This window comes from Cebus imitator, unplaced genomic scaffold, assembly GCF_001604975.1.
Source record: "Cebus imitator isolate Cc_AM_T3 unplaced genomic scaffold, Cebus_imitator-1.0 Scaffold191, whole genome shotgun sequence".
Taxonomy (NCBI): Eukaryota; Metazoa; Chordata; class Mammalia; order Primates; family Cebidae; genus Cebus; species Cebus imitator.
The window spans coordinates 3,637,891-3,664,728 of NW_016107506.1; the positions used below are offsets into that span (position 1 = coordinate 3,637,891).

The 26,838-nt window shown below is 34.7% G+C and overlaps 1 protein-coding gene across 4 annotated transcripts in view; it reads left to right on the forward strand.

The window, feature by feature from the left end:
• Nucleotides 1–26,838, forward strand: part of CPS1 (carbamoyl-phosphate synthase 1) — a 149,172-nt gene that overhangs the window by 81,032 nt on the left and 41,302 nt on the right. For all 4 annotated transcript variants that reach the window (XM_017546813.2, XM_037745103.1, XM_037745102.1 and 1 more), the window contains exons 20-22: nt 663–861; nt 6,333–6,509; nt 11,045–11,163. In XM_017546813.2, coding sequence (XP_017402302.1) covers nt 663–861; nt 6,333–6,509; nt 11,045–11,163 — 495 coding nt within the window. The remainder of the gene's footprint in view (nt 1–662; nt 862–6,332; nt 6,510–11,044; nt 11,164–26,838) is intronic.

Below are 26,838 nucleotides of genomic sequence, written 5' to 3' on the forward strand. Positions count from 1 at the left end.
ATAGTTCTATGAATTCTCCTCTCAAACAAAATTACCCAAACTGACATTCTGGATGAAGATAATCAAGTTATCAAAGTGTTAATTTTGTAAGGAGCCCAAAGTTCAAAGATAATTTGGAGACAGAGCAAGGACCCAACCTTGAAATATCTACATTTTCTAACCATATTCCCTCATACTAGCGAACTCCACTGTCTTCTTAAAATATCTGTCTTCTTAAAATATCTGTCTTCTTGAAATATCTACATTTTCTAACCATACTCCCTCATACTAGTGAACTCCACTGTCTTCTTAGGTACAGATATGTATGTATTTTCTCCAAAAATATTTTGCAGATTCTCATCTTAGTGGAGTTAAACACAAGTGGAGGTTAAACTTATTTATCAACAAAGTTATTGATTTTGGATTGAAGAGATGAAGGTTGAGAGTTGCAATGCATGTAGTGCATAGGGAGTAAATTCTCTTGTGACCTGTGCCTCTATATTTTGTATCATGACTCCTATTATCCCACAAGTGGCTATTAAATATTGATGCTGAACAGAGAATCCAGTATCTTATACTTTGAAGTAGAATAATACCAGAAATTTTAAGAAAGACCAATTTATTTTCTAGTCTGTTTTCAATAATTGCTCAAAGAAAAAAATAAATTTGTCTTCTTTTTATAGCTACCCATTGGCATTCATTGCTGCAAAGATTGCCCTAGGAATCCCACTTCCAGAAATTAAGAACGTTGTATCCGGGAAGACATCAGCCTGCTTTGAACCTAGCCTGGATTACATGGTCACCAAGATTCCCCGCTGGGATCTTGACCGTTTTCATGGAACATCTAGCCGAATCGGTAGCTCTATGAAAAGTGTAGGAGAGGTGAGTCCTTGGTTTGTTACTCTATTTTGTTCTTGTCAGTTATTTTGTCAAATTTGCAACACCATTGACAGTGTTAAAGTTGCCTGGATACTGTCAACACATGGACAGTGTTAAAGGTGCCTGGATATTAGCATACTAATATACTAACAGTCTCCATTTGACATTTGTTACATGGCCATTTTGCTGGATTTGAAGGTCTTCCTATTCAAGAGGTGAGGCCATACATCTGGACATATAATATAGATGCATATATGAAAACACATTCACATACATATAACTGAGTTGTAATGTTTTATAACCAAACCAAGAAAGTAATATAGAATATAATGTAATATATCAAAAAGATCACTGAACTGAGCCTAAGAAGTCCACTTTAGTCCATTCATGCAAATTGTGTCTTTAACTTCCTGGGACCTCATTTCCCACATCTATAAAAGAAGATGCTGGACTAGATCAACTCACAGGATCCTTCCTGCTCTAAAATTCTAAATTGATATGAGCATAGTGGAATATTAAGCTCCCTTTAATTATACTAAAACGTTCTAAGCTTTTAACATTTTTAGAAGATTTTTTAGAATGTGCTGTGTTATGCTATTTGAAATTGAAGTTAGCCTTTGATTATTTCATCTTCAAAGATGCAGTGTTCTTCTGTGTGGGAGGAAAGAAAGGAATTCATGTCTCTGCTGAGATTCTCACTCCCATGCCTCCTTCCACCAAGTCCTCATGTAACTGGGTTTTTTTGGTGGTGCTGGTGAGACACAGCTCTCCTGAGAGAATGCTGTGGGTTCTTGGCCTTTAATTTTTTAAAGAATAAGTGATGGGACCACTGCAGGTATGCCATATGCTTGTAAAAGTAAGATATTGGACCCAAGAAGTGTTGTAGAAAGGTGATTTTATTTAGGTAGAGAAAAGAGAAGGAAAGGAGAAGAGAAAAAGAGAAAGACTTCCATGAAGAGTGTGGAAAGGGATTTTAAAGGGGAAAATTCCAGAGGGGAAAGGGAGCTCCCACCTTGTGGGAGGGGATTCCAGAGAGCTGGAAATTTGGCGTGGGTGAAGGAGCAGGGGAATTTATTCTGGGAGAAACCTCCACCTTTCCAAGTTCTGGCCTATGAAAGGAGTTCCGTAGAACTTCCGCTGGAGTGATTGGCTTTTAGTTTCTTCCCATGCCCACGAAATTTAAACATAAACTGTTAATTTCCCGGAGGGAGAGAGATGGTAGGGGGGCATGGTGCTGGGAAATGTTTGCCCTAAAAACCACACCCCCTTATGGACCCGGAAAGAGAACACATTCCCTTACATCCCCCTCTGAACAGGAAAATTTAACTTTTGTGGGAATAGGGGCATTGATTCTTGTTAACTGCTTCCTTCTGAAATGGGGCATAGAAGCATCCCTGAAGTTGAGGTTTTCTCCAGAGGGGAGCCTTTTAGGGGTGCAGGTTGATTTACAGGTTTATGATCGAGCTTACAAGCCAAGGACATTTGGGGTTTTCGTGGCAGGATTAATTGTGACCTTATGGTTTTATAAGAAATAAATATGACCAGGTGGTTGAGGATGAGAGGCCTAGAGATATAAATTAGCCTAGGAGAGGACAGAGCCTGCCAGGTTCTTGAAGGTTTTAAACCCTGTTTTTGATTGATATATGAGTTCTGTGTTTAAAATAACACTTAACTGGTTTTCAAAATAGCAGCTTTTTTTTTTTTTTTTTTTTTTTTTTTTAAAAAAAATGTTTTTTTTTTTTTTTTTTTTTTTTGATTTAGGGCCCTTTTATTTTTTAAAGCTATGGCCACTGAAGAGTTAAGCTGGTTTGCAGAGAGAGTTGCCTTTTCCAGAGAGAATTAGCAACCTTTTTTTCTTATTAATTAACTTTTGAGATAGCTTATAGTAACTGAATAGAGGTAGTAACTTTTTCAGCACCAAGTTTTTAGGGCAGGAGAGAAGTACTGAGAAGGCCGTGCCAACGCCCAGGAGAAGATTGGTTTCCTGGACCTTTATGGCTGGCTTTACCTGGGGCTTTGTGAGGGTGATGGCTTGTGATGGCACTTGTTTCAGGTATTTTTAGTCCTGCCATGGGGTTATTTGGTTAGACACCTTAGGCCCAGGGATCTTGATTCCCAGGGACAGTGTGCTTTTTAGTGATTTTTTTGGCACAGCAGGCATGGATGATGGTGGTCCATTTTTGAGGGGACAGTTTTTTATTACAAGTGTTATCGAAAGGTGATTTTATTCAGATAGAGAAAAGAGAAGGAAAGGAGAATAAGAGAAAGACTTCCACGAAGACTGTGGAAGGGGATTCCAGAGGGGAAAATCCCAGAGGGGAAAGGGAGGGGCCATCATGTGGGAGGGGATTCCAGAGAGCTGGAAATCCGGTGTGGGTGAGGGAGCAGGGGAATTTATCCTGGGAGAAACTCCCACCTTCCCAAGTTCCTCTGGCCAATGAAAGGAGTTCCTTAGAACTTCTACTGGGGTGATTGACTCTTAGTTTCTTCCCGCACCAGAGAAATTCAAACATAAACCGTTAAAGTTCTCTGATGGAGAGAGATGGGAGGGGGGCATGGTTCTGGGAAATTCTTGCCCTTAAAACTATGCCACCTCATGGACCCGGAAAGAGAACACATTCCCTCACTAATCATTTTTGCATCCAGAAGGTTTGGCATATCAGAGAAAACATGAACCTTGGAACCAGCTGTACTTGGATATTACTCTTGGCATTGCCACTTATTAGCTACAGACTCACAGGCAAGACACTGAGTTTCAGGATCCACACCTACAAAATAGAAATAATACCTACCTTGCAGGATTCTTATAACGTCAGGATTAACACATACCATATTTAGTAATGTCTTTTAAGATAAGGTCATAGTATACCCCCTCTTAATGTAATCCATAATCATTATTATTAAATTATTATTCATAAATGTTGCATAGGGGTAGAGATTTTGAGTGCAGAAGTATGGACAAATCTCAGTCTTTATCATTTGTCTACCATTTATCTTAGCTTATCTGTATCACATTTCTATTTCTGTTGTGGCCAGTGTGGGAGCTTTCAGTCTATGTATCTAAGCTGGTTAGAGTACAGAGCAAAAGGCTGTTTATGACATATTGTTCTGTACTGTCCTTTATTTATCCCATAACACAGATTATAGCCTATACCCAGGCTAGCCATTTCAGAAATGCATGTCACTAATCACAGAAAATACAGATAAAATCTATCACCAATACAGAGAAAAAGAAATGCTTTACTGGTATACCATATTTATACATAAAAGGCAGAATTATTGCTATTTTGGGTTCCTTAATTTGTAAGATACTAATGGAAGATTTTAAAGTAATAACAAATAAAGAACAAATTGACTTTTTAAATTAAAATGTCTTACTAGTTGTAAAACACTAAGTATTTTTTCTCCTTTATAGTTGTTTTAAATCTTATTCTTTTTAATCATACTTTTCAGTGTACAAAAGAAGTGGAAATCAAATGCTATGAAAATCTGTGTTGCTAGTGTTTGCACCAAATAAACAACCATGTAGTTTACATTTCATGAGAAGCATCATTTTTTAAATAATGTTCACCACAAAATTTGTAGTCTAAGGAACTTAAGAAAATTATGTAACATTTTCATCTGGGGCATCTTATCTGAGGGATTCTGTTATCAAACAAAAAATAAAAGGTTGAGTGAGTTTTGTTGCCTAACACTTTTATTTAGTTCAAAAAGTGAGCAAACATTTTCTGAGTTTTTACAACATGCAAGACACTGGGAAGATTAAAAAATAATGAATAGATTAGAGATAATGGAGATACATTGTCTGCAGTTGGTAAATTTAGAATATCTAAACTGATCCAAAAATAATATGAATTAATCTCTGGTAAATGTTAAAAGATAGTATTTACATACAGGTGTTATGAGAGTATAGTAGAGAAGGGTTGAGGAAGGCCATGATAGTCATTCCACTGGAAAATGTGAAATATTCACTCAAGAAACGTACATTTTAATAGTATAGAGCAAATGTGGTGGGAGGATGGCTTGACCCCAGGAGAGTCAGGCTGTAGTGAGCCCTATAGTGACACTACATTCCAGCCTGGGTAACAGAGTGAGAACCTGTTTCAAAAAGAAAAAATACAGAGAGAGTATTAAAATGTACAATTTTTGAGCAAATGCTTAGTTATATATTCCTTTATTATATAGGTATGTTTTTTAATTGAATGGACCCCATGTACCATTATACAATGTGTGCTTAAGAATAAAAAAAAAGAGAGATACTTATAGAACTAATTACAGCCAAATTTTAAATATGTAATACCTCAAATTTTCTTAAACATACCCAAAATATTTCCTTAATTTTACAGAACCATAAAACATCTGATTTCTGGCAGTCTTTTCCATGCCCTGACTAGACAATCTATAAACATATTGTCTAACTCTTCAAGATACCAGTATGACTTGCAAATTGCATATCTGAATTGTGCTAACAGTTTGTTTATTCCTGCTCTGTGAATCTTCCCTTATTTCTAATTAAATTTGGAACAGTGTGAAAAGGTTATCCGTTTGGCTTTAGTGATCATTGAATATGTATCTTTTCACATAATTGACAAGAAGATTTCCTAAACTGACATTAATGGTAATTTGAGTCAGTAAACTTTTGTGATTCCTCAAATAGACTCAAATTACCATAAATAAATAATAGCATTATGACTGCTGTTATTTTTAACTGGAGACCAAAAATGCATAGCAATATATTATTCCTTGAAAATATTCAAAGATGATGTTTATCCAGTGAAAATAACTGAGTAGGTTGCAAGATCAATTTAAGCTTAGTTCTGACATGCAGCTTGTCCAAACTAAATCACCACATAATTTTTCTAATTGATTAGTATATGATCAGCTGTAAAGATTCCAAAAAGACACATTGAATTTGTCATAGGAAGTTTAGTCTCCTCCTACATTCAAAATAATAATCATCAGTATTTGTTATGATTCTCAAGGTTCCATTAATATTAATGCTTAGCTATATGGAAAGCCAACCCGTCTTGAATATTGACTGATACTCATTTATGAATAGTTCTATTTTTGTGTTAATATATTTCTGGTTTCTCTTTATTTGCCTTCCATTCTAAAGAACATTTGCATAAAGCAAGATCTTATTAAGAAAATATCTCTATGCTCCAACCTTGTATTTCTTATTTTAATGCTATGGTCCAGAGCAGGTACAGGTGATTTCCTCATCAGTCTCAGCAAATACAGCTAAACTCCCTGAGCGGTAAAAGACTGACCTAATGAAGATGCATTATACCAAACCCACAGAGAAAGTGAGAGAGGAAGAAAAAAAGGAACAGCTTTTTTATTTGAGAGGTGTTAATGATTTTTTTTTTTTGCCCTTACGTGTTTTATAAAATACATTTTACATCCAGTTCAGTTGCAAATTAAAGATACATAAGATCTTTCTTTCAACATGAGATCTTAAACATGTATTACAGGTCATGGCTATTGGTCGTACCTTTGAGGAATGTTTCCAGAAGGCTTTACGGATGTGCCATCCATCGATAGAAGGTTTCAGTCCCCGTCTCCCAATGAACAAAGAATGGCCACCTAACCTAGATCTTAGAAAAGAGTTGTCTGAACCAAGCAACACCCGTATGTATGCCATTGCCAAGGTAAGATATTACAAGGGGCCCAGAGCTACTGTTTTTCCAGAACATAGTCAGTCTGGACATTACAATAAAACTGAATCACAAAGTGGTTTTAAATCAGAGATTTTTGGAAAAAATTTAATTCTTTTGCAGTATTAAACTGGAAATGTCTATAGATTTCATCAGACTATTCTATAATTAATGATAAGTTATCATTTTTTATTCAATTTAAGCCTGGATTTAGGGCACATTGCCTTTTTTTTTTTTTTTTTTTTTTTTGAGATTTTTTTTTTTTTTTTTTTTTTTTTTTTTTTTTTTTTTTTTTTTGAGATGGAGTCTTGCCCCGTTGCCAGGCTGGAGTGCAGTGGCACTATCTTGGCTCACTGCAACCTCCGCCTCCCGGGTTCAAGCGATTCTCCTGTCTCAGCCTCCTGAGTAGGTGGAACTACAGGTGTGTGCCACCACACCCAGATAATTTTTGTATTTTTAGTAGAGATGGGGTTTCAGTATGTTGGGCAAGACGGTCTCGATCTCCTGACCTCATGATCTGCCCACCTTGGCCTTCCAAAGTGCTGGGATTACAGGCATGAGCCATCATGCCCGGCGACATTGCAGTTTTAAAGGAAGATTAAATAGATAAAATGTCCCACTTTTTAAGTATACTTAGTACTAATGCTATGCTCATAAATAGATTTGACAATATTGACTTGTCCTTTCTTACTAACTTAATCACATGTTCCTTGAATGTGTAAAATTGTATTGAAGAAAGGAAGATGCAAACAGTAATGTCCCTTAGTATGTGCTACTTGAGTCTAGAATAATCATAATTTATTAGCTTCTCTTTCTGTGTTTAAAAAAACAGCAACAGACTATAAAGGATCCCCATGATTATAGGGTTTTTCATGTAATTATTTTATTGGTCTTGCATTTAGGCAAAAAGGCCCTGCATTTCTCACTTCCTTCTACAAGTTGCTTCTCATGTAAATTAAATGTCATGTTAATCTCCTTTCATATTTACCATGCTTAGAGTTTTGAAGTTTCAGCTAATCTGATTTTACAAAAGGTGACTTGGGCAGCTGGAATCTGTCTGGTCAGAAATCCCTGAAAGGCTTTTTGACATTTAAGGAAGCGCAAGCATTAATCCTCCAACAGTATCAAACCGCACTGCTTCTACAAAGCCCCACTGTCCATTTTACGTGTGTGTGTGTGTGTGTGTGTGTGTGTGTGTGTGTGTGATGAGCTGATGAAAACATAAACTTTCTCTTTAAAGGGGAATCTGTCTTTGTAATTTGCCTACGTGGAAACAGAAAAATGCTGTTAGTGATTTTGAATCCATCGCAACTTTTATGTCCATATTTGAGTCTTTAAGAGACCAGAGGAGATAAAGGGATATTTCCTTCATTGCATCTAATGTATATTCTCCTCATTTTTATGGTTTCCCAATGGAAAATATTCAAGTCCCACTGAAATTCTAGGAGTTGCTATTATCTCTTGACGGGCATTTTCCAATGTTGAGTTTCAAGGCAATCAGCATTTTTCTCTGGTGGTAGTGGGTGGGAGAGCAGTGATAAGAAGTTACTTTAGAAAGCCAATTCACTTTCATCATTTATTATTCCTATTTCAGTCTTTTATTTAAGAAGCAACTCATGACATTCATATGTGTGTGTGTGTGTATGTGTGTGTGTATATATATATGTACATATATATTTTTTTCACAGGCAAAGGACAGTGAAGATATTTTTCCCTTAAGTCTAGCAATCATGTTTCTGCCACTTTGAGGCAGATGAAACAGGGAAGCATTTCTAAGTTCCCAGCTACACTTGTAAAACTCAAGCAAATCTCTCATTCTTTTCTAACAGACTTATAAAGGGTGAGAATCCAGGAAAAATGTGTGGAGGTTCTTTCTTTCACAAAGTATCTTATATACAAGCAAGAACTGCAGGGTCTGAGTATAAATTATTGTCTGCTCGAGTGCTGGGAGAAGGAATTGATTTCTGTTTGTTAGAGGTCATCATTACTGTTCATTTCCACAGCAACCAGGAACTTGGTGATTTTGACAAAGAGTGTAAGGACTATGGAGGGCTGAAGGGGAAAAAGAATGAAGGGAGTGTGTAAATCTTTGCTTGCTTTCATGCTTCTTAGAAAAGAGTAACTTGCTCCGAGGTCTGATTTTTGCAGCAGCCTTATTTCAGGATGACTGGATCATCACCTCTTTTGATTTGGGGAGAATGCAGGGCATTATTTTTTATTTTGGAACATTAAAGCAACCTCATACTTGTTTGGGGTCATTATAGACTTCATTATAGCAGCGTTACATAGCAAAGCTGCAGTGCTTGGAGGTGAGGTCTTAAGACTGGCAGGCTCTTGCTTGCTGTTAGAAATCATGGATTTTCTTTATCTAGTCTATCATTGGTGGGCATTTGAGTTGGTTCCAAGTCTTTGCTATTGTGAACAGTGCTGCAATAAACATACATGTGCATGTGCCTTTAAAGCAGAATGATTTATAATCCTTTGGGTAGATACCCAGTAATGAGATTTGCTGGGTCAAATGGTATTTCGAGTTTTAGATCCTTGAGGAATCACCACTGTCTTCCACAATGGTTGAACTAATTTACACTCCCAACAACAGTGTTAAAGTATACCTATTTCTCCACATCCTCTCCAGCATCTTTTGTTTCCTGACTTTTTAAAGATGGCCATTCTAACTGGCGTGAGATGGTATCTCATTGTGGTTTTTATTTGCATTTCCCTAATGACCAGTGATGATGAGCTTTTAAATGTGGCACATATACATCATGGCACATATACATACAGCCCCCCAGAAGGATGAGTTCATGTCCTTTGCAGAGATATGGATAAAGCTGGAAACCATCATTGTCAGCAATCTAACAGAAAACCAAACACCACATGTTCTCACTCTTAAGTAGGAGTTGAACAACGAGAACACATGGACACAGGGAGAGGAACATCACACACCAGGGTCTGTCAGGGGTGGGGGGATAGGGGAAGAATAGCATTAGGAGAAATATCTAATGTAGATGACGGGGTGATGAGTGCAGCAAACCACCATGGCATGTGCATACCTATGTATCAAACCTGCACGTCCTGCACATGTATCCCAGAACTTAAAGTATTAAAAAAAAAAAAAAAAGAAAGGAAAGAAAAAGAAATCATGGATTTGACTGTAGTTGTCCTTTCCTCCCTTCCAGTGAAATGGGTATAGGATTCTAGGCCCTCCCTCACTGTGTGTGCTTGTGTGAAAATCTCATTTGATCTATCAAAATTTCAGTAACTTAAGGTTCTTTCCACATCATAGTGTTGATGGCCGACAGCTAATTGTGCTTTTAATCACTTAGAAAGTAAGACAGAATATTAAGTCTTTGGGAACCTGACTGTAATTACAGGGAGAATTAAACAAAAGAAACATAAATTGAATGAGGAAATGAACATGGCTTTGAGTATTTCCATTAAATGTCATCTTAGTCTAGTCAACAAAATTATGAGCTATGGCCATATCTCAGCAATTATAATCAGGATCTTTTTGATACTACAAATAAGTAAACGCTTTAAAAAAAAAAAGTAAGCTCCCTGAGCTTAAACATAATGGCAGAGTTACTAGTTACATATACTTCTTAATGGGTCTTAAAAATGCAGAGTGTCATTCTAAAATGTGTTGTTCTGGGATATTTTCTGATTTTTCCCTGGGTATATACACATACACATACATACATACATACATATATAAAATAATAATAATAGACATCTTTTAGTATAAAGATTTTGGTTCTGAGAGTTTATCTCTTCTTTCAGTTAGATTTTCCACTCAGCTTAATGACCCATAGTTGTAGTTTTATCTTTGCGAAATTGCTAAGGTAAGCTTGAGGAAGAGCCTGAGCTGCCTATCAGAACAGAAGTTATTACTACCTTGTTTTGAAATATATTAGGATTTTTTAAATGCCTGCCTTAACACAAAAGTCATAGTGACTGACTCAAAATAATTTTCTGTTTGAAGTCCTCTGTGAGGAAATATTCTGGAAGAATAATGCCAAGCCAGATCTGACCTATAATTTCTCACTGACTATTGTGTTTGTGTGAATGTGGAGTGAGGTGATAAAAATATGATATCTGCTGCAAGATAACTATCAACAATACAAGTTAAGTGAACGTTATATTAATTCTAGATTTTCTAACCAATCTGGTTTAACTGTAGTTTCAAGAGACTCTCTTTAATTCCAAAGAGATGTACCAAATTTAGGATATAATTGGTAACATGGTCAAATAAAGAGGAGCAAGTCAAAACCTGTTTGGAGGATTTTTCTGAGAACATACCACTCTGATAACTCAAGGCAAGCACTTCCTCTCTATGCCATTTCTGGATGTAGTTGGCACCATCTTTGTTTAGTGGAAGGAATGTCAATGATGTCAGTTTCGTTTCATAACTCAGTCTATAGTCTCAGGCTCTCTAAGTAACACACAGAGGCATGACTGCTATGTTTTCAACCAAATAAGACATTTAGAAAAATGTTTGCCAAAGAAAGTATGTCTTCTCCTCTTGGCAGGCCATTGATGAAAAAATGTCCCTTGATGAGATTGAGAAGCTCACGTACATTGACAAGTGGTTTCTTTATAAGATGCGTGACATTTTAAACATGGAAAAGACACTGAAAGGGCTCAACAGGTAAGGCAGTATTACTCTCTTTCATGCCAGGTATCTTCAGTACAATTTTTGGAGTCTTCCTTCTCTTGAGCATTGGGTCAACGTTGTACTTCAATGAGGTAAATAATGCCAGTGTTGGAAAAGAGTGTCCATAGCCAGAAGACAAATGGCAGGTGTTTTTTATTTTCATTTTTTTAGATGTTTACCTTTAGAAATGTATCCATTAATCTTTTCAATCATCTTATGTTTCCATCCTTGTCATCAGATATAGTAATAAGGTCTTTAAAATGTACAAAATTGGTATACATTTATGAACATGTGTTATGAAGTATTACCTAGATTTAAATTTTATTAATCAATTGAATATTTCTGTTTTCTATACATTTTCTTCTACATTCTAAAGTCTGTTTTCCCCTGTTAATATCAAACTATACATTGCTGTATATTGAAGAGAAAAATGCATTCCTCTTGCATTCTACTGTTTTTAAATTGGGACATCCAGTTCAGCATACAAATAAGACACATTCAGATTTCTTTTACTAGACTCTTTACATCTAACTAATTTACATGTTCATCTCTGTCATGGCCAATTATTTTTAAACTTCATTTTATGTTGAGGATACTTTGATAACGTTAGTGCCTTAAAATCTACTTTTAAATCTTTCATGGGAAAACTGTTTGCTGGGGTACCTTAGGCTGATGAAATCATTGATCGGTTTTAAACATGTATCTTTGATAAGAGGAGCATTTTTTAGCCGATTAAGGAAGACAATATAATCCTCTTGAGCTTCTTCCCTCCAAAAGCACTCTGAAATACACTGCTATTGGAAAGACGTGTCACCTGCAAACTAGGGATGTGTTTAGAGAGGGAAAATTTTTGTTTGTATAAAAATCGTTCTCAAATAATTGGACAAAATGTAGATACTTTAATCACTTAAAATATTTTTGAGGACAGTAGAAGATCTGAAAACTTGGATTGCTTAACTATTCAGCAGTTGTAACATGTAATTGGGTTCCTGTATTTGCCTGATCAATATGTGTATAAACTGGACAATAAAACACTTACTTTTCTTTTTGAGAAAAATTATGTTCTTTTTCATCTCTTTAATTATTGCCCATGTCAAATGCTTCGTTTTGAAAACTGAGGAATTCTATCTGACAAAGATGAAACTAGCTATAGTTGCTTGTAAATTATCCTTTCTAGTGATCACATAAAATGAACAGTAGATAGCAAATAAGTTAGGAATTGAGCCTGTACATTTATCTTATAATTTTGCTGACTTAAGTTTTCCTTTCTTGGTTTACGATGCCAGCAGAACTTCTGTGTTGAATTATAGTCTGTTCTACTGTTCTCAGTTTCAGGCAACTGATTTCAAATGCCTATGAAACCACTCCAGTTAAGCCACATGGGGGTGCTAGAAACTTATAGTATGCCAGTCACAGCAGTGGAAGAGACCTAGGGTGGAAAATAGCAGATGTTATTGTGATTTAAATTTCCACTTGATATACGTTCTGATTTTTGGACAAATTCAATGTTTTAATTGAATAGTTTTCGTTACAACCAGAAGGCAGGTTGAGATTCTAACTAAGCATAAATAAGGGTATATTGATAGCAAAAAAGGTCCTTGGAGGATTGAAACAACACGCTGTTACAGATCACTTATAATATTTTTCTGACTTCCACATTCTGTTGCATTTCTTTGCTGATAATTTGATGTTTTCAATCTTCATTTTCTGGCATAAATATATTAGTAAATAGAGATTTTTTTTATCTTTCATAATGATCTACTTTTAAAACTATGTAAAGCTTTATATCATTTCAAAAATTAAAAAAAAAATTATACTTACAATCATCTCTACTGTATGAGTTTGCTTTTGATCCAGGAAGGTTGAAGTGTCTATTATATGGCAGAAGCTAAAGTAAACCTGGAGTGGAACTCAACAGATGATCCATGGCATCAGCAAACCTAAACTCTGAACTCATTATCTGAGTGTCACTTTATGGTTTAATTCCTTTCTTTTTGAAGTGTCATTGATGCACACATAGCAATTTGATAATGATTGTTATTTAGTGGCATTAGATAAATAACAAGAAGAGATGGTCACTAAGGCTACCATTTTTGTGGCATATAGGGGTCTGAAGTTGAAAGGCTATGACAGCTGATAGAATGTTAAGTATGTAGGCCTTGAGTTTCCTTGCCCTGTACTCACCATTAATCTTGATCATGGTTCCTCTGTTTTTCTCAGCCCCTCAATATCCAGGCATCAATATCCAGGTTTAGTCATCAATGTATGTACTGCTCCAACAGTAACAAGAGCTCTCTATTACTGATCTATAGCTGACTTACATATTGCCAGTTTGGAGAAGGGCCGAGATTAGTTGTTCTTTTTTATTGGCATTTATTTATGGTTTAATTTGAAGATCTCAACTGCTTCTGCTTTAGAATGGCTATCTGTAGGCCATTCTATACAGGAGGTAGCGATTTATTTGGTGTGAGTTGAGAGAACTCCAAAATTCTCCTGCCTCAACATCTATCTCTGGTGCCATTGTGCCACGCTCCCTTTGTATTCTTCATATAGATCCTTGGGAAGACAGGCAATGGTTATCTCACTTGGGAAAAGAGAAGTAACTTAGAGAAAGAAGTACAGAATGCTAGATGTGGGTTTTCTGGTTCCATCCTTGTACATTGGAAGAACAGACCGTGGAGCCAGAGATTGGTGTGCATCCTCCCCACTACAGAATCAGAGGTACATTACCTCTTTCATTTCTCCAGCTTCATGCTCTTTCTCTTAATCTCTCCTTCTAGTTTTTTTTTATGAAGCTTAATTTATGTAAGTATAAATGGCATCTGACATATTGTGAGGGCCCAAGAAAATTTTTCCTCTTTTTCCCTGAAAATAAAAATACTACCTGTTATAATAAAGGTTGCTTTATGATTTTAGATATGTGCATTTAAAGATTTATTTACAGAGTCACAATTTTCATTTGCTTACATGGTTTGCAATGTATCATTTCTTAATTTCCTTTATGATGCATTGTCACTTATTTTAAGATCAGACTTATTTTTTTAAAGGAAGCAATCAATGATGCAAATGCTATTCTTATCAAAAGATAGATAGCACTCCTTTATGCTAATGAATAAAAATTTCCACTCTACAGTTGTTAATCAAGCTCAGGTTCTAAAGTCCAATAAACTCATTTACTAGCAGAGGACGGGCATATCACTAAATTGATGGTCAGTCTCTGACTTATGTTTATATGTAGTTATCTGAAATGAAGTTCAGAATTTGAGTTCCAAATAGAATATACTCCCATATTTAGTGTATATAAATATTCACAGACTGAGATGGGGAAACAAAACAATGATTGTAACCAGATAGACATTACAGAAATAGCTGATGAGTTTTCTATGCCTGTGAGATAGTAGAAATTATAATAAGAAATCCCCTTCCTTGAAGGGCAGAGATAAACATGTCCTCATGCTCATGATGATGTATGAAATCTCATCTTTACGCAGGGTGATGAGACAAGAGGGATAGGTGTATTAAGCCATTCTTGCATTGTTATAAAGAAATATCAGAGACTGGGTAATTTATGAAGAGATTTAATTGGCTCACAGTTCTATAAACTTTACAGGAATCACGGTGCTAGCATCTCCTTGGCTTCCAGGGAGACCTCAGGAATCTTACAACCATGGCAGAAGGCAAAGGGAAAGTAGGCATGTCCTACGGGAAAAGCAGGAGCCAGCCAGAAAGAGTCAGTGAGAAGTTCCACACACTTTTATACAACCAGATTATGCAAGAATTTACTTGCTGTTGCCAGGAGTGCACCAAAGAGGTGGCGCTAAATCATTCATGGGAAATCTGCTCCCTAAATCCAATCACTTCCCGCTAGTCCCCATCTCTAACACTGGAGATTAAATATCAATCTGAGAAGGGCAGGGACAAATATGAAAACTATATCAACAGGTATCAGAATAATCAACTCAGTGTCCTAGCTTTGAGTGCTTGCCCCCATCAGAACTCAGTATGCTGTCTCTAATACATGAATATAGCAATGGCAACTCTCACTAGACTTCTGAAGCAATATCTATTCTTACCAGCTTAGGTAATAACCATTATTTACACAGCTTCAGGAAAAAAAAAATCTCTTTCCCACTTACGCTCACTGACTTTCCCCTTTTCCACTTAAACTGCTTATTGCTACCCAAGGGCATGCTAGGGAAGCTGACTGTTCTAGGCAGTTCCCCAAATTTATAGGCTGGTGTAGTGGCATTAAATGACCTAGGGTGATAACATATTTACAGTGGATTTCTTTAGGGTCTGAGAATTTTCTTTTTACTCAATGTTATATAAGTTGTATGATGTAGGATTCGAATACTTGTTATGTATGCTTTGGAATTTAGATATTTAATGGTCACCAAAGGTCTTTTAACTTCACATTGTCAGATCACCCTGCAAGGAGATTGAGAAAAGTTAAGTCTGTCTAAATTTTTAGTGGAGCCACAACATGTGCAAAATCTCTGTTCATTGGCCTTCACTGCTAAGCTATTCAGAATTTAGTCTATTTTTTCCCACACTCATTCTTCTCCCACTGCAGACTCTTTCACACATTGTGCTCTTCCCATGTAGCATTTTAGTAAATACTAAAAGAAAAATATGCTTACTCTGATCTGTTAAAAATTATAAAAAATCTCAGCTATAGTTCTTTTTTCCATTAGTGCAGAGATTCAGCTTTGGTCATGCAAAGATATCCCTCCTGGAGAGAGGAAGTGCAGGTACCATAAATCAAATAAAGATGTCAAATGTCTTCACCAACTAGGTTCTTCTGATATAGCCAATTCTCTATTGTAATCACATAATGAATTTATAACTCTTAATATTGAAACTTGAATTTTGATTCAGTTTAATAATTCTGAATTCCTTCCAAGTGTAAGATAATAATCACCAAACTTTTGGACTACATATTAAGCACTGTTCTAAGCACATTATTTTGTTTAATTTCTAATACAACATTAAGAAATCAGTAATTGTCCTAATTGTATTGATAGTAAACTGAGGCACTGAGGGATTCACCAGTTTCCTCTCCATCATATACTAATAAATAGCAGAATTGGGATCAAACCTGAGGAGGACTCCAGAGCCCAGGATACTTGCTATTTAACCCCTTATATTTGGTGTGTAAGTATATGAGTATATACTTATATATATTTTACCTTTTTTAGTAAAAAGTAAACATTGTTTTATATACAATCCTGCTACTTATATTAGCAATGTTGCAGATGACGCTTAAAAAGGATACTTATATGTAAGTACATAAGTATATACTTATATTTGTATAAGTATATACTTATACAAACACACTTATATTTGTATGTACTGTAGATGACTGCTTAAATACTTACATATATGTATATGCTTATATACTTACATATCAAATATAAAGTATATAAATGTGCATGTAAATATATTAAATATGTATAAACATAAGCATATATATATACACACAGAAGCAGGTTTGCTTAGGGGTATAGAAACAGATTTGTTTAGGGCTATAGATAACATCTGGAGGAAACAAGAAATAAGGCTACATAAAATAGACACCTTCAGTGTAGAAACAGTAGTCAATAAAGGAGTGATAGTCCTATCATGGCAGAACAAGGATATATAATGAAGGTTTCAACTATATTACTAACAAACAAGCACAGGTACAAACATCCTTCAGTTGGACCCCCTCTTGCTATAAGTGTGTAAAGAATTCAACTATAATAGAACTTGTTTGTGAGAAAGAACTATTGCAGTACTTTATACCCCAAACATTATTATTTATAATACCGATTTGGATTGGCAATTTTATAATGAAAGACAATCATGATACTTAAAAAAAAAAAAGACATATGAACAGGCAAGCAAAAAAAAAGTGAGGGTACTAATTACCAGCTCTAAGCATCTGCTTATCCCTCTGGTTGTAACTCTTTTTAATTTTTTAATTTCCTTACTTTGTTTTTTGAGGAGTTCTTTAGCTATTTCTGACTGACATATCCAGCTTGGGGATTTTATTATACCTGCCTAAATTGTATAATTTTGTTCTTCTACTGGCTAAAACCAAGCTGAATTAAGTTTTGAGTCCTTGCTTCAAGTGATTAGCTTAAAGAAGGCAGCCAGCCTCTGCTTGTGCTATACCATGTTAAATTATCAAAGTGAAGGTTTTCTGCCATTTATGATGATTGCTTGTTCTTGTGCATTCCATTCATTTTGGGCAATTTTCCTAGAATGGCCCATTTTGCTCTCTTGTTTTTATGTACAATGCTGCTATTTATGTTAGCAATGTTGTAGATGACTGCTTAAAAAGAATCTATTTTCATTCATTTTAGATGTTCAAAATTAGGAGATATAACTATTGTGATACAATTTACACCTTTTAAGTATTGGAAACTAAGATTTGAATTTGTTTCCCTATTGTGGACATAAACTTTACTATGGATTTATTTAGAAATTATTCAGATATTGCTATTGTCTGATATTCTACAGGTTTCATGTTTTTTCTTTGCTGTCATCATTCTAATAACTTTAATATTCCCTTTCCTCTTTGCTGCTTATAGTCAATGTAGTTAAAAAGAGTAAAGTGCACTTTTGAAGGGTCCAGTTTCCATCTGAACATCACTATGGTCAATGTGATAAACTATGTCCACTGGTGAGTGGTGAAAAATCATAGGTGTGCCTATTGCTGAGGAAAACAAACTAGTACAAACCTGGTGAGTTCCACTTGGGCACTCAAGTGCTAAATTGAGCTCAGTAAAGTTGGCCATTTCACTGCAGCCACAAACTTCTGAAAGATGTAATAATGCAGGTGTCACCTTACTTGCAACACTCCCTTTGAATGTCCTCTCCTACACATGCTAGCTTCTATTGACTTTTTATTTAACTTGCTCACGAGGCATGGCAAATATCAGACAAGAACGTTTTGTGCTTATACTTGATTGAAGTTTCTGGGGGAAAAGTGTCACCTAAGAGTATCATCAGTACTTTACTTTCTGATGATAATGTAGACTTTCTCATAGGAAAAAAAAACAACAATTTTCATCTGAAACTATGAAATAGACAAGAAATTTAGAGAAAGATACATATAACATATAATCACATAATTTTTGTGATACTATCTATTATTTTGGATATAGAAATGAGAATAGAGATGATTGAGCACTTTAGTGGAATCCATCAATTTGATGTGCTTATGAAAAGACATGGTCTTATGCCTTCTCATATTACTACTGACTCACATGGTATTCTAAGCCTCAGTTTTACTCTAGTAAAAACCAAACAAAATGAAACCAAAAAAAGCAAAACTCCCTTCTTATTTTACTGGGCCAGTCATACAGCTAGCTGAATATATACTATAAGTAAAGTAACAAACTTTAAAGAAAAACAATCTTACCAGTTACTACATATTACCATTCTATGCTATCAGTCTTCATACTCAAAGCCATTTATATAATAAACCTCTTCAGAAATACTACATATATAAGTAATTATTTCTTTGTAAGAGAAGAGTATTACTATGGGAAATTTTGTAACTCTGTGAACTAATGCCAAAAATACATTTTATTTTTAATTTGCTTTTATGTTCCCTGTACTAAAAGGATATTTTAAGTGATGTCATTGGTTTGATAGGACTCTATTTTTTAAAGTAATAATTTATTGAAATAGATAAAAAATTTTACATAAAATATTTAACGTCCTGAGAGTCTTCATTTGTTAAATAGTGTTTTCATAGTTTTGGCAATTAATTGTGCATTTTTGAATGTGTGTGAGAGTACTTATGAGTCTGGCATGGACAAGATGAATGTTTTGTTTAAAAGGTTTTCAGAGTAGTATTCAGATGATTCATAAAGTGCCTATTTTGTTTCTGTATATTAATTACTGTATGTTTGCTAGTTCATAAGAATATCCAACTTAAAAATTTTAAGTTGATTTAAAATAACACATACTCAGAATATATGTGTATATAAATAGTCAATAATTAATACATTATCCCTGTGTTAATGTCTCTGAACTCAGCATGATGGGTTATGTATTTACTTGATGGTGTTTCTTTTTCTTAGAAGCTGTTATTAGACCAAATGGTATTTGATCTTCTATTCAGTCATTATTTATTGGATACCTACTATATGTAAGGCTTTGTGCTAGTTCCAAAGCTATTTGTTGATGAATAATCACTAGTCATTGAAACTATAATAGATTATAGGTTTATAATCTATACAAATAGCTATCCACAGACAGTACACATTAATGGACATATGAGAAGTAGAAATATGAATTCATGAAAGTTTAATGGAAATTAGAAACAAGAGCTCTTAGCTTTTACACATGTTATCTCATATAAATCTCTATGGACTGGTTTTTTTAGAAGGTATATGTCTCTATTCCATATTTTATGAAACAAATGATGACTCAATGTTTAGGTGGATTCTCCAAGGTTTTACAAGTGGTACATGTTGGAGCCAGGTTTTGAGTTCAGAAGTTTCTCAGTCCAAGGACAATATTGTCTCCTTCAATATATCCCACTGTCATGGGAGCCAAAGGAAGAGAGAATTTAAAACAAAATAAATAAAATAGGAAGACAGTTTCAAGAGGATTCTATGGTTTAGAGAGAGAAGAAAGGAACAGAATTAAGTCCACCTCACTTGAAGTTGGGTAGGTAGGAGTGGAAGCTAAACTAATAAGGAAGAAATACATAGTGAAGAAGAAGAAGCAGGTAAATGTGTGAATTCTACTCAGGAACTGACAAATTCTGTTTTATCTTTGTTCTATTTATGCCATTTTGGCATAACAGTGAAAATCTTCCTATGAGGAAATTAACATAGTATAAGAGGAAAAATTAAAGTGGCTATTATCTACCTGTTTGTTCATTTCTTGAAATAGTTGATGCCCCACGGTCCTACTTCATATCTTAATATCATCACCCAATTAAATTGTATATTTCATCAGGGAAAATATCAAATACTGTAATGCCTTAATTTACTTTTATTATAGGTCTTGCTTAACAAGAACTTTTGTTAATTTGTATGAGTGCAGAATAGAGTTCACTATGGCATAAGGTCTACCGCATTATTTCTGAAACAGATACAAATGGTTTTCTATTCTTTATTTGTCGTATGTTTTCTTGGGAATTGACATATAGTGTTTTGCATAAACACTCAACAATATTTGTATGATAATATAACAAATACATGTTCTTGGTAGAAAGTGAAAATCATCATTATCTTAGTGATGGCAAAGGAGGGGGAATTGTAGTGGAGCAAAATGCATGATTATTTCTGGCTGTTCAAAGAGATTCAACAAAATTATTAATTAGAAAATACATAGCCCAATATATAAACTGTGTTGGAAAATACTGTAAATCAACATCTCTAGGTTTTAATTTTTAAAATAGTTATGTATATGCTAATTAGCTAGAAAGTCTGTGCATAAACTATTCCTTAATGATTTACCTAATTGTTTTACATTGTCAAAGATTATATACATGTAAGCACTATAGGTGTATTGTGAAATCTCTAATGTCTGGTGAGAACTAACCAGTGTTTGTGTACTGTTGATCTTCAAAAATTATCCATATTTTCAAATTTTTGCATTTCCTGAGAAGTTTTTGTGAGAAATATTCCTAGAGATTTTCAATTGTATGAAAGGATATGATTTTATTAACCAGTGAAGGAGGTTAAGGCAAAAATAAATACTTACTTAAAATACAGATATCTACTGTATTTCTCTGGTGACCTTAAAGTAAATTTCTATTATAATAAAGGTGAAAAATATCACTATCCTATTTTTATGGACGGTGAAACTGAATCACAAGAGATGTGTGTCATACTTTATGTCACACCAGTCAGAGGAAAGCAAGGAATCTAGTGCAGGGCTCCCACTTTCAGTTTTAGTCATTAGCCCTTTTCAAAAGCTTCTTTTTAGAGATATGACTTTTAAATCAGACAGCTGGAAATCAGCTCCTCCTTAGCTGTCAAGTTGTGAGCTGCCTGCATTGTTGACCCCGCTTAGATGGGAAGCATTTTGAGAAATTTGCCCTTTCCCAAAACTCTTGGGAAAAAACACAGGAAGTCTGGCAGGGAACAAAAGCCCTGGTAAGTCACCTTTGAAAAATGTAAACAGGATTTTCAAGGGTACAAAGACCCAAGATAAGAATTTGCTTTATAAATTTTGCTTTCTTTATGATCAAATACTATATATATGTATATACAAAACATATATACAGATATTTTTTCTTTAAAGTGTAAATACTTTGTCTTCCATGTTTAGGCAGGTGTGAGTAAAACAATTCTTGAGCATAGAATGGAAATTAAATTTAAGCCAAATAGGCTGCCAGAGCTATAATCACAGAAACTAGATAATTCATTACTGACCCCAGAATTTCTTCACCTGCTAAATTATACCTGAGATGCTTGTATGGTCTACATAGCTGCTGATTCTGACCTTGAGATAGAGTCACACACTTCATATCCAAGGAGCATAAGGCAGCAACCATGCCTCCCAACAGTGGAGTAAATGCCTGAGAGTGCTCTTTCCAGAAGATCAATTTTGATTTACAAGGAGTAAAAGGTATGGTGGCCTCACCACCTCAATGTGTGAGTACAGGAAGACTACACAGGAGAGGAAAGAAAACAGAGAGCTGAGGCGCTTGGCCAAATTTAGATGACTTGCTAGTTTTGCTCTGCTAAACTCCTCCTGCTTCTTCTCTTCCTCCCCTTCCTCTTTCTCCTCCCTGTTGGTCCTTTTCTTTCCCTTCATCCTTTTCCTCCAGTATTTGCATCTATTAACCACTTAATACCTTCTTGGTGTTGTGCTAAACTCTTGCCACATTTCTCATCTCATCTGACTGATGAGTCTTTTTCTCAGGATGGTGAAGCCTGACGGCAGGTTTCTGTCACAGGTATTTGCCTATCTAAGGGTGAAGTAGGCATTTCGATACTCTGCCTATATAACTATAATAGCGATAATGCAGTGGCCATCGCATCGATATTCACCTGGCAGTATCAAATTGCAGCTGCTTCTTCTACCCCTCCCCTTCTACCCACTCTTCAGCTGATAAACTGATTTTATTGCCCATCCTTGAGTCTAGGCAGCTTGAAGAGTGAGTTATTGATGTTGTTCTTCAATATATATAGCTTTGTTTGTTCTTCAAAGTATATAGCTGTAGTCTCAAGTGGATGATAATTTTTGCTATCATGGCTACTAATGTGCATTTTATATGTCTTCTTATGAAAAACCCCAGATAATAAAGATACCTGCTTTCCATGTAGGTAACAAGCCTCGTATCAACATAGATTGAATATGACATGTCACCAGGAATTTAATTATAGAATTTTCCCATGTCCTCCTAAAAATGACTTCTCCTTTTCCTCCTTTCTAAAAAATGGCTTACATTTTCTCCCTCAAGAACTAGAAAAATGTAGTCAAAAATTATTCTTATATATCTTTCATTTTTCTTGGAAAAAAACTAAAATGTAGTTATTAGAAGATAGGCTTCTGTTAAGTTATTTATTTTAATAAGACTCTAAGTAATTGTTTCTAGAAGTCAGAGAAAGATATATTGAAAGTTATATTTATATATTTACTGCTTGGTACAACCTATGTGATGTTTAGAAAACTGATCTGTGGAAACATGGTGATTTAAACAAAGATGATGGAGATGTGTAAAATATAGGACTTTTGAATAAATTTATTTGCAATAACAAATTGTAAAACACTGAAGAATGCTCATTCGATCTCAGTTTTCTATGAGACCTTATAAAGCGTTTCTTTTTATCTGTTATATTTAAATTCTGTACACATAAAAATCTTATATTCAGGGGAAAACCCAGAGTTTTGCTTACTGAATACCTCTTTATTTTGAGGAAAGCATACAGTGAATAGATTTAAAATTATAAGCAAATGTATTAATCAGAAATAACAGAAGCAATATTTCATAGTATGGAGTTAGCCCTTTAGTTCAATTGGCTAAAGCAAAATCTATTTGATTGGTATCAGCATGCTTTTTTGAATATGTCAGAACACCTTATATACGAATTGACATACATTACTACTTCGGTTAGGCAGTTTCCATTTGTTTTTCGTCTTGGTAAAGATGAAAAGTAAAATTCAAATTTTGTAAAATCAAGGGCAGAGAGAGTCATTGCATCTTAAGAACCATGAAAAAGCAAAATGGGATTTATTAAGTCTCAAAAATTGCAATTAACCTACATTAAGCTTTTTTCTTCATTATTATTCCTTGTAATCATAGAGCATAATTATGACATTATATTCAATACTAAATGAGTGGCTTTACCAGATAAAAGTAATATCACAATATTTCTGGATTATTAGGGTCATTAAAGATTAGTAAAAAAAGAACATGAAATTCAGAAGTTTAAAACTTACCTCTTTAAAGATGGCTACAATATCAGTTTCTCATAAGATTTTCTTCTTAATGTTGATTTTGCTGTTATTATTACTAGTCTTTAAGATGAAAGATAGTTTTAAATATGCCACTTTTTGAAAACCATTGCTTGTAATATTTTAGCATTATTGTGATAGAATCTGGGTCCATTTATCAGTATTAGATAATTTTCATGCCATATTTTTACATGAACATTGGATCTTGATATTACTTGTTCTGTAGAAGAAAGAAAGATTCAGGTCTTCTTAAATTCCTTCAGAGACCTCATTCCTATATAGAAACAGCGATGGTACTCAAAAATTAAGACAAAATAGTAGTGTCTACCCAATTGCCTGGGTTTTTATACTTTGCTTTTCTAAATGCTACTCCTATTTTTGAAAATTGTCTTTTGCATTTCTCTTAAGGAAATACATAGCAACCTGTCTCCTTGAATGAAGAAAGGTGACAAATAATTTCTCCACTGATGGCATTATTTGATTGTGGCATGGTCTGGAACCTGTGAAATGCCAAAAATAATAAGTGAAGCAGTAAAAAACTCAAGAGAAAGAGGCTAGTCAGGGTTCATGAGGCAGAGAACGTATATCTTAGTCAATTCTCTTATCAAAGCAAGCAGTTGTCATTACTGAACATGAGGCTTAGGTTTTTTTTTTTTTTTTTTTTTTTTTTTCCTTTTTTTTTTTTTTTTTTTTTTTTTTTGAGGATGATAATAATAAAATTGCAAACCCACCCCATAATTGTAGGCCAGGTGGAGTGCTCATTTTCACATTAGAGCTTGTGCAGTCTGGAGGGAAATTTGGTTTAGTATTACTTGTGAGTTGGTGGATCAGATAAAAGCCAGTCAAGTGGAAGAGAGGACTGTGTGAAGTGCACGGGCTCCCCTGGTAATTAGAATGCTGCAGGCGTTCCTCCAGTCAGCTAATAGATTTCCCCAGCTCCTGTGTGCCAGGTGAAAATTTCCTCATTAAGGGGAATTTATTCCATTTTCTTTTATCATTTATTATTGAAGACTAAGTGTGAGTGGAGGAAGTTTTAGAGATGACAGGGTAGAATTTTAAACAACAACAACAATAACAGCAAAATCTACATTGGAAGTCCTAGAGAGCTAGAGGAAAGGCTTGTATTCTTTGTAAACCAGAGAACACACCAGAGACTTCCTGCTGCAGAAGCCCAGCCATGCGGTCTCACCATTAAAAGATTATGGCAGAGTGTGCAAAAGTCTGAGGGCCTGATTTTAAGACATTTTTTTCCCCTTCTAAAATTTCAAACCGTTGCTTTTTTGCTGCTAAGTAGAAAGAAACTGAAGATTATGAAAAGGCCAGCATTATAGCCATTTGGTGTGTTATTTTATTGTTTAGATTCTATAGTGCAATGATGAAAGTCTAACCTTTTGAAAAGTTTGTCCTTGAACTCTCAAAGCAAGGCAAACTGTCAAGGGAAAGAAAAGTTGTATATATAGCATATTTCAGATGACACAGTTCTGAAATATGAATTTAATGTGTACATGTTCAAAAGAGTAAAAATAAACAAAATACTAGTACATACTAATATATATCAAATAATAGAAGGCTAATTTATTATGCATATTTTAAAACTGTGTGCTTTTGTGCAATATGGTTTCTTTAGCTGATCACATTTCTAGTTGTGTATAAAGCTGTCTTGATTTACAACATAATATAAACGGAATATTCCCTATTGAAGTTTCAAAAAGCACTTTTGAATTATAAATTCAACATTTATATTTCTTTTAGTAATTATTCTGTTTTGAGTTTGTTTCAAATTAAGGTTTTTATTTTCCTTCAGAAAAATAAAAATGTTATAGCCTTGTTTAGAAAATAAGCTTTTACCTAGTTTGATTCAAAAAACAAAACCAAAAACCCACCATGGTGGAAATTCTTTTTGGCAAACAAAATAGAGGGAGCACAATGTGGGCAGATAAAGATGAGGAGCATCTGTCTGAGTCTCCACATTGTTAAATGAGCTTTATGTTTGCTTAAGATTATCCATCTTGTATTTGGCTCTGAGGAGATTTAACCTGATCTAAATCACTGTTCCAAAACTAACGAGTTGTGTCTTTGAAATGTCTTTCTTTTTTTCTTTTCTTATAATGGGACACAAAATAAAATTTTGTATCAGAACAAGCTGGGACTAAAGTCAATTTTCTTCTGTGTACAATGACATACCAGCCAGCCTGGTGTTACACAGGAGAGAGGAAACAGAGGAGAGGAAAGGTGAGGACAATACAGAGAATCGACCTGCTTCCTGTCTTGGTGTTAGGAGTACCTTGTGGAATTAGGCAGCACTGACTGGGCAGGGATCTAACTCGTCTGTGCCTCTCTAATTGCCGTGGTGGGTCAGGATCAACAATGATTTCTCAGTGAGGAGGATTGCTAAGTGATTTGTACTATTTCATGATCATGTCTAAAGAGCAGAAATAACCAGAAAGACCATGAATAAAATACTATAGAAATTACATAACTTTGAACATCCTATGATCACACATATCCAATATCTGTATTCAAGTTAAGGCAGATAAATATGAATGCACAAATATACCATTTCAATTTAATACATTTTAATTTTCAAGACATTTGAAGTATTGTATTATGTTATTGATCTAGTTATTTGAAAACTGGGCAGAAGTTAAGGCAGTTTTTGGCTCACCAAGAAAATGTTCTAAGAATCAACTAGTGAGATTAAAATATGCAATGTGCAGGTCTAGCTTGATGCATCTCTTTCAAAATTCTCACCTGGTATGATTTAAGGGGATGCCTATGTAGAAAGTTTTCACTCCCATTCTGAAGCATCATTCACAGTCATTATTTTGTTTTACTGTTGCTCTTCTCAGACATTTCCTTTAAATTATGAAAACTCTGGTGTGGGAAATGCTATGGGCGAGGGAGCAGTAACAACTAAGTTAGTCTTAGTGACAGATGGCCTTTTTTTGGTCACCAGAGCCGAGCACAAAATTAAATCACTTCACTTTTTAATGCACAAGGCCAATTCTTATCAATCAACCTTTTCTTTTCTTTCTCTCTTCTTTCTCTTTCTTTATTATTTTTATTTCTTTGCTGTTAAGCATCCAGTTTTATTTAGTAGGTAGAAGAGGAAGACTGTATATTGCTAGATATGTCTGCATTATTCTATTAGACTCTTGTGGTAAAAAAGAATAAGAGAAATTATGCATATTCTGGCAATGAAAATACTGCGTTGCTGAATGAAAATACTGCATTGCTAAATGTAGACAAAACAAA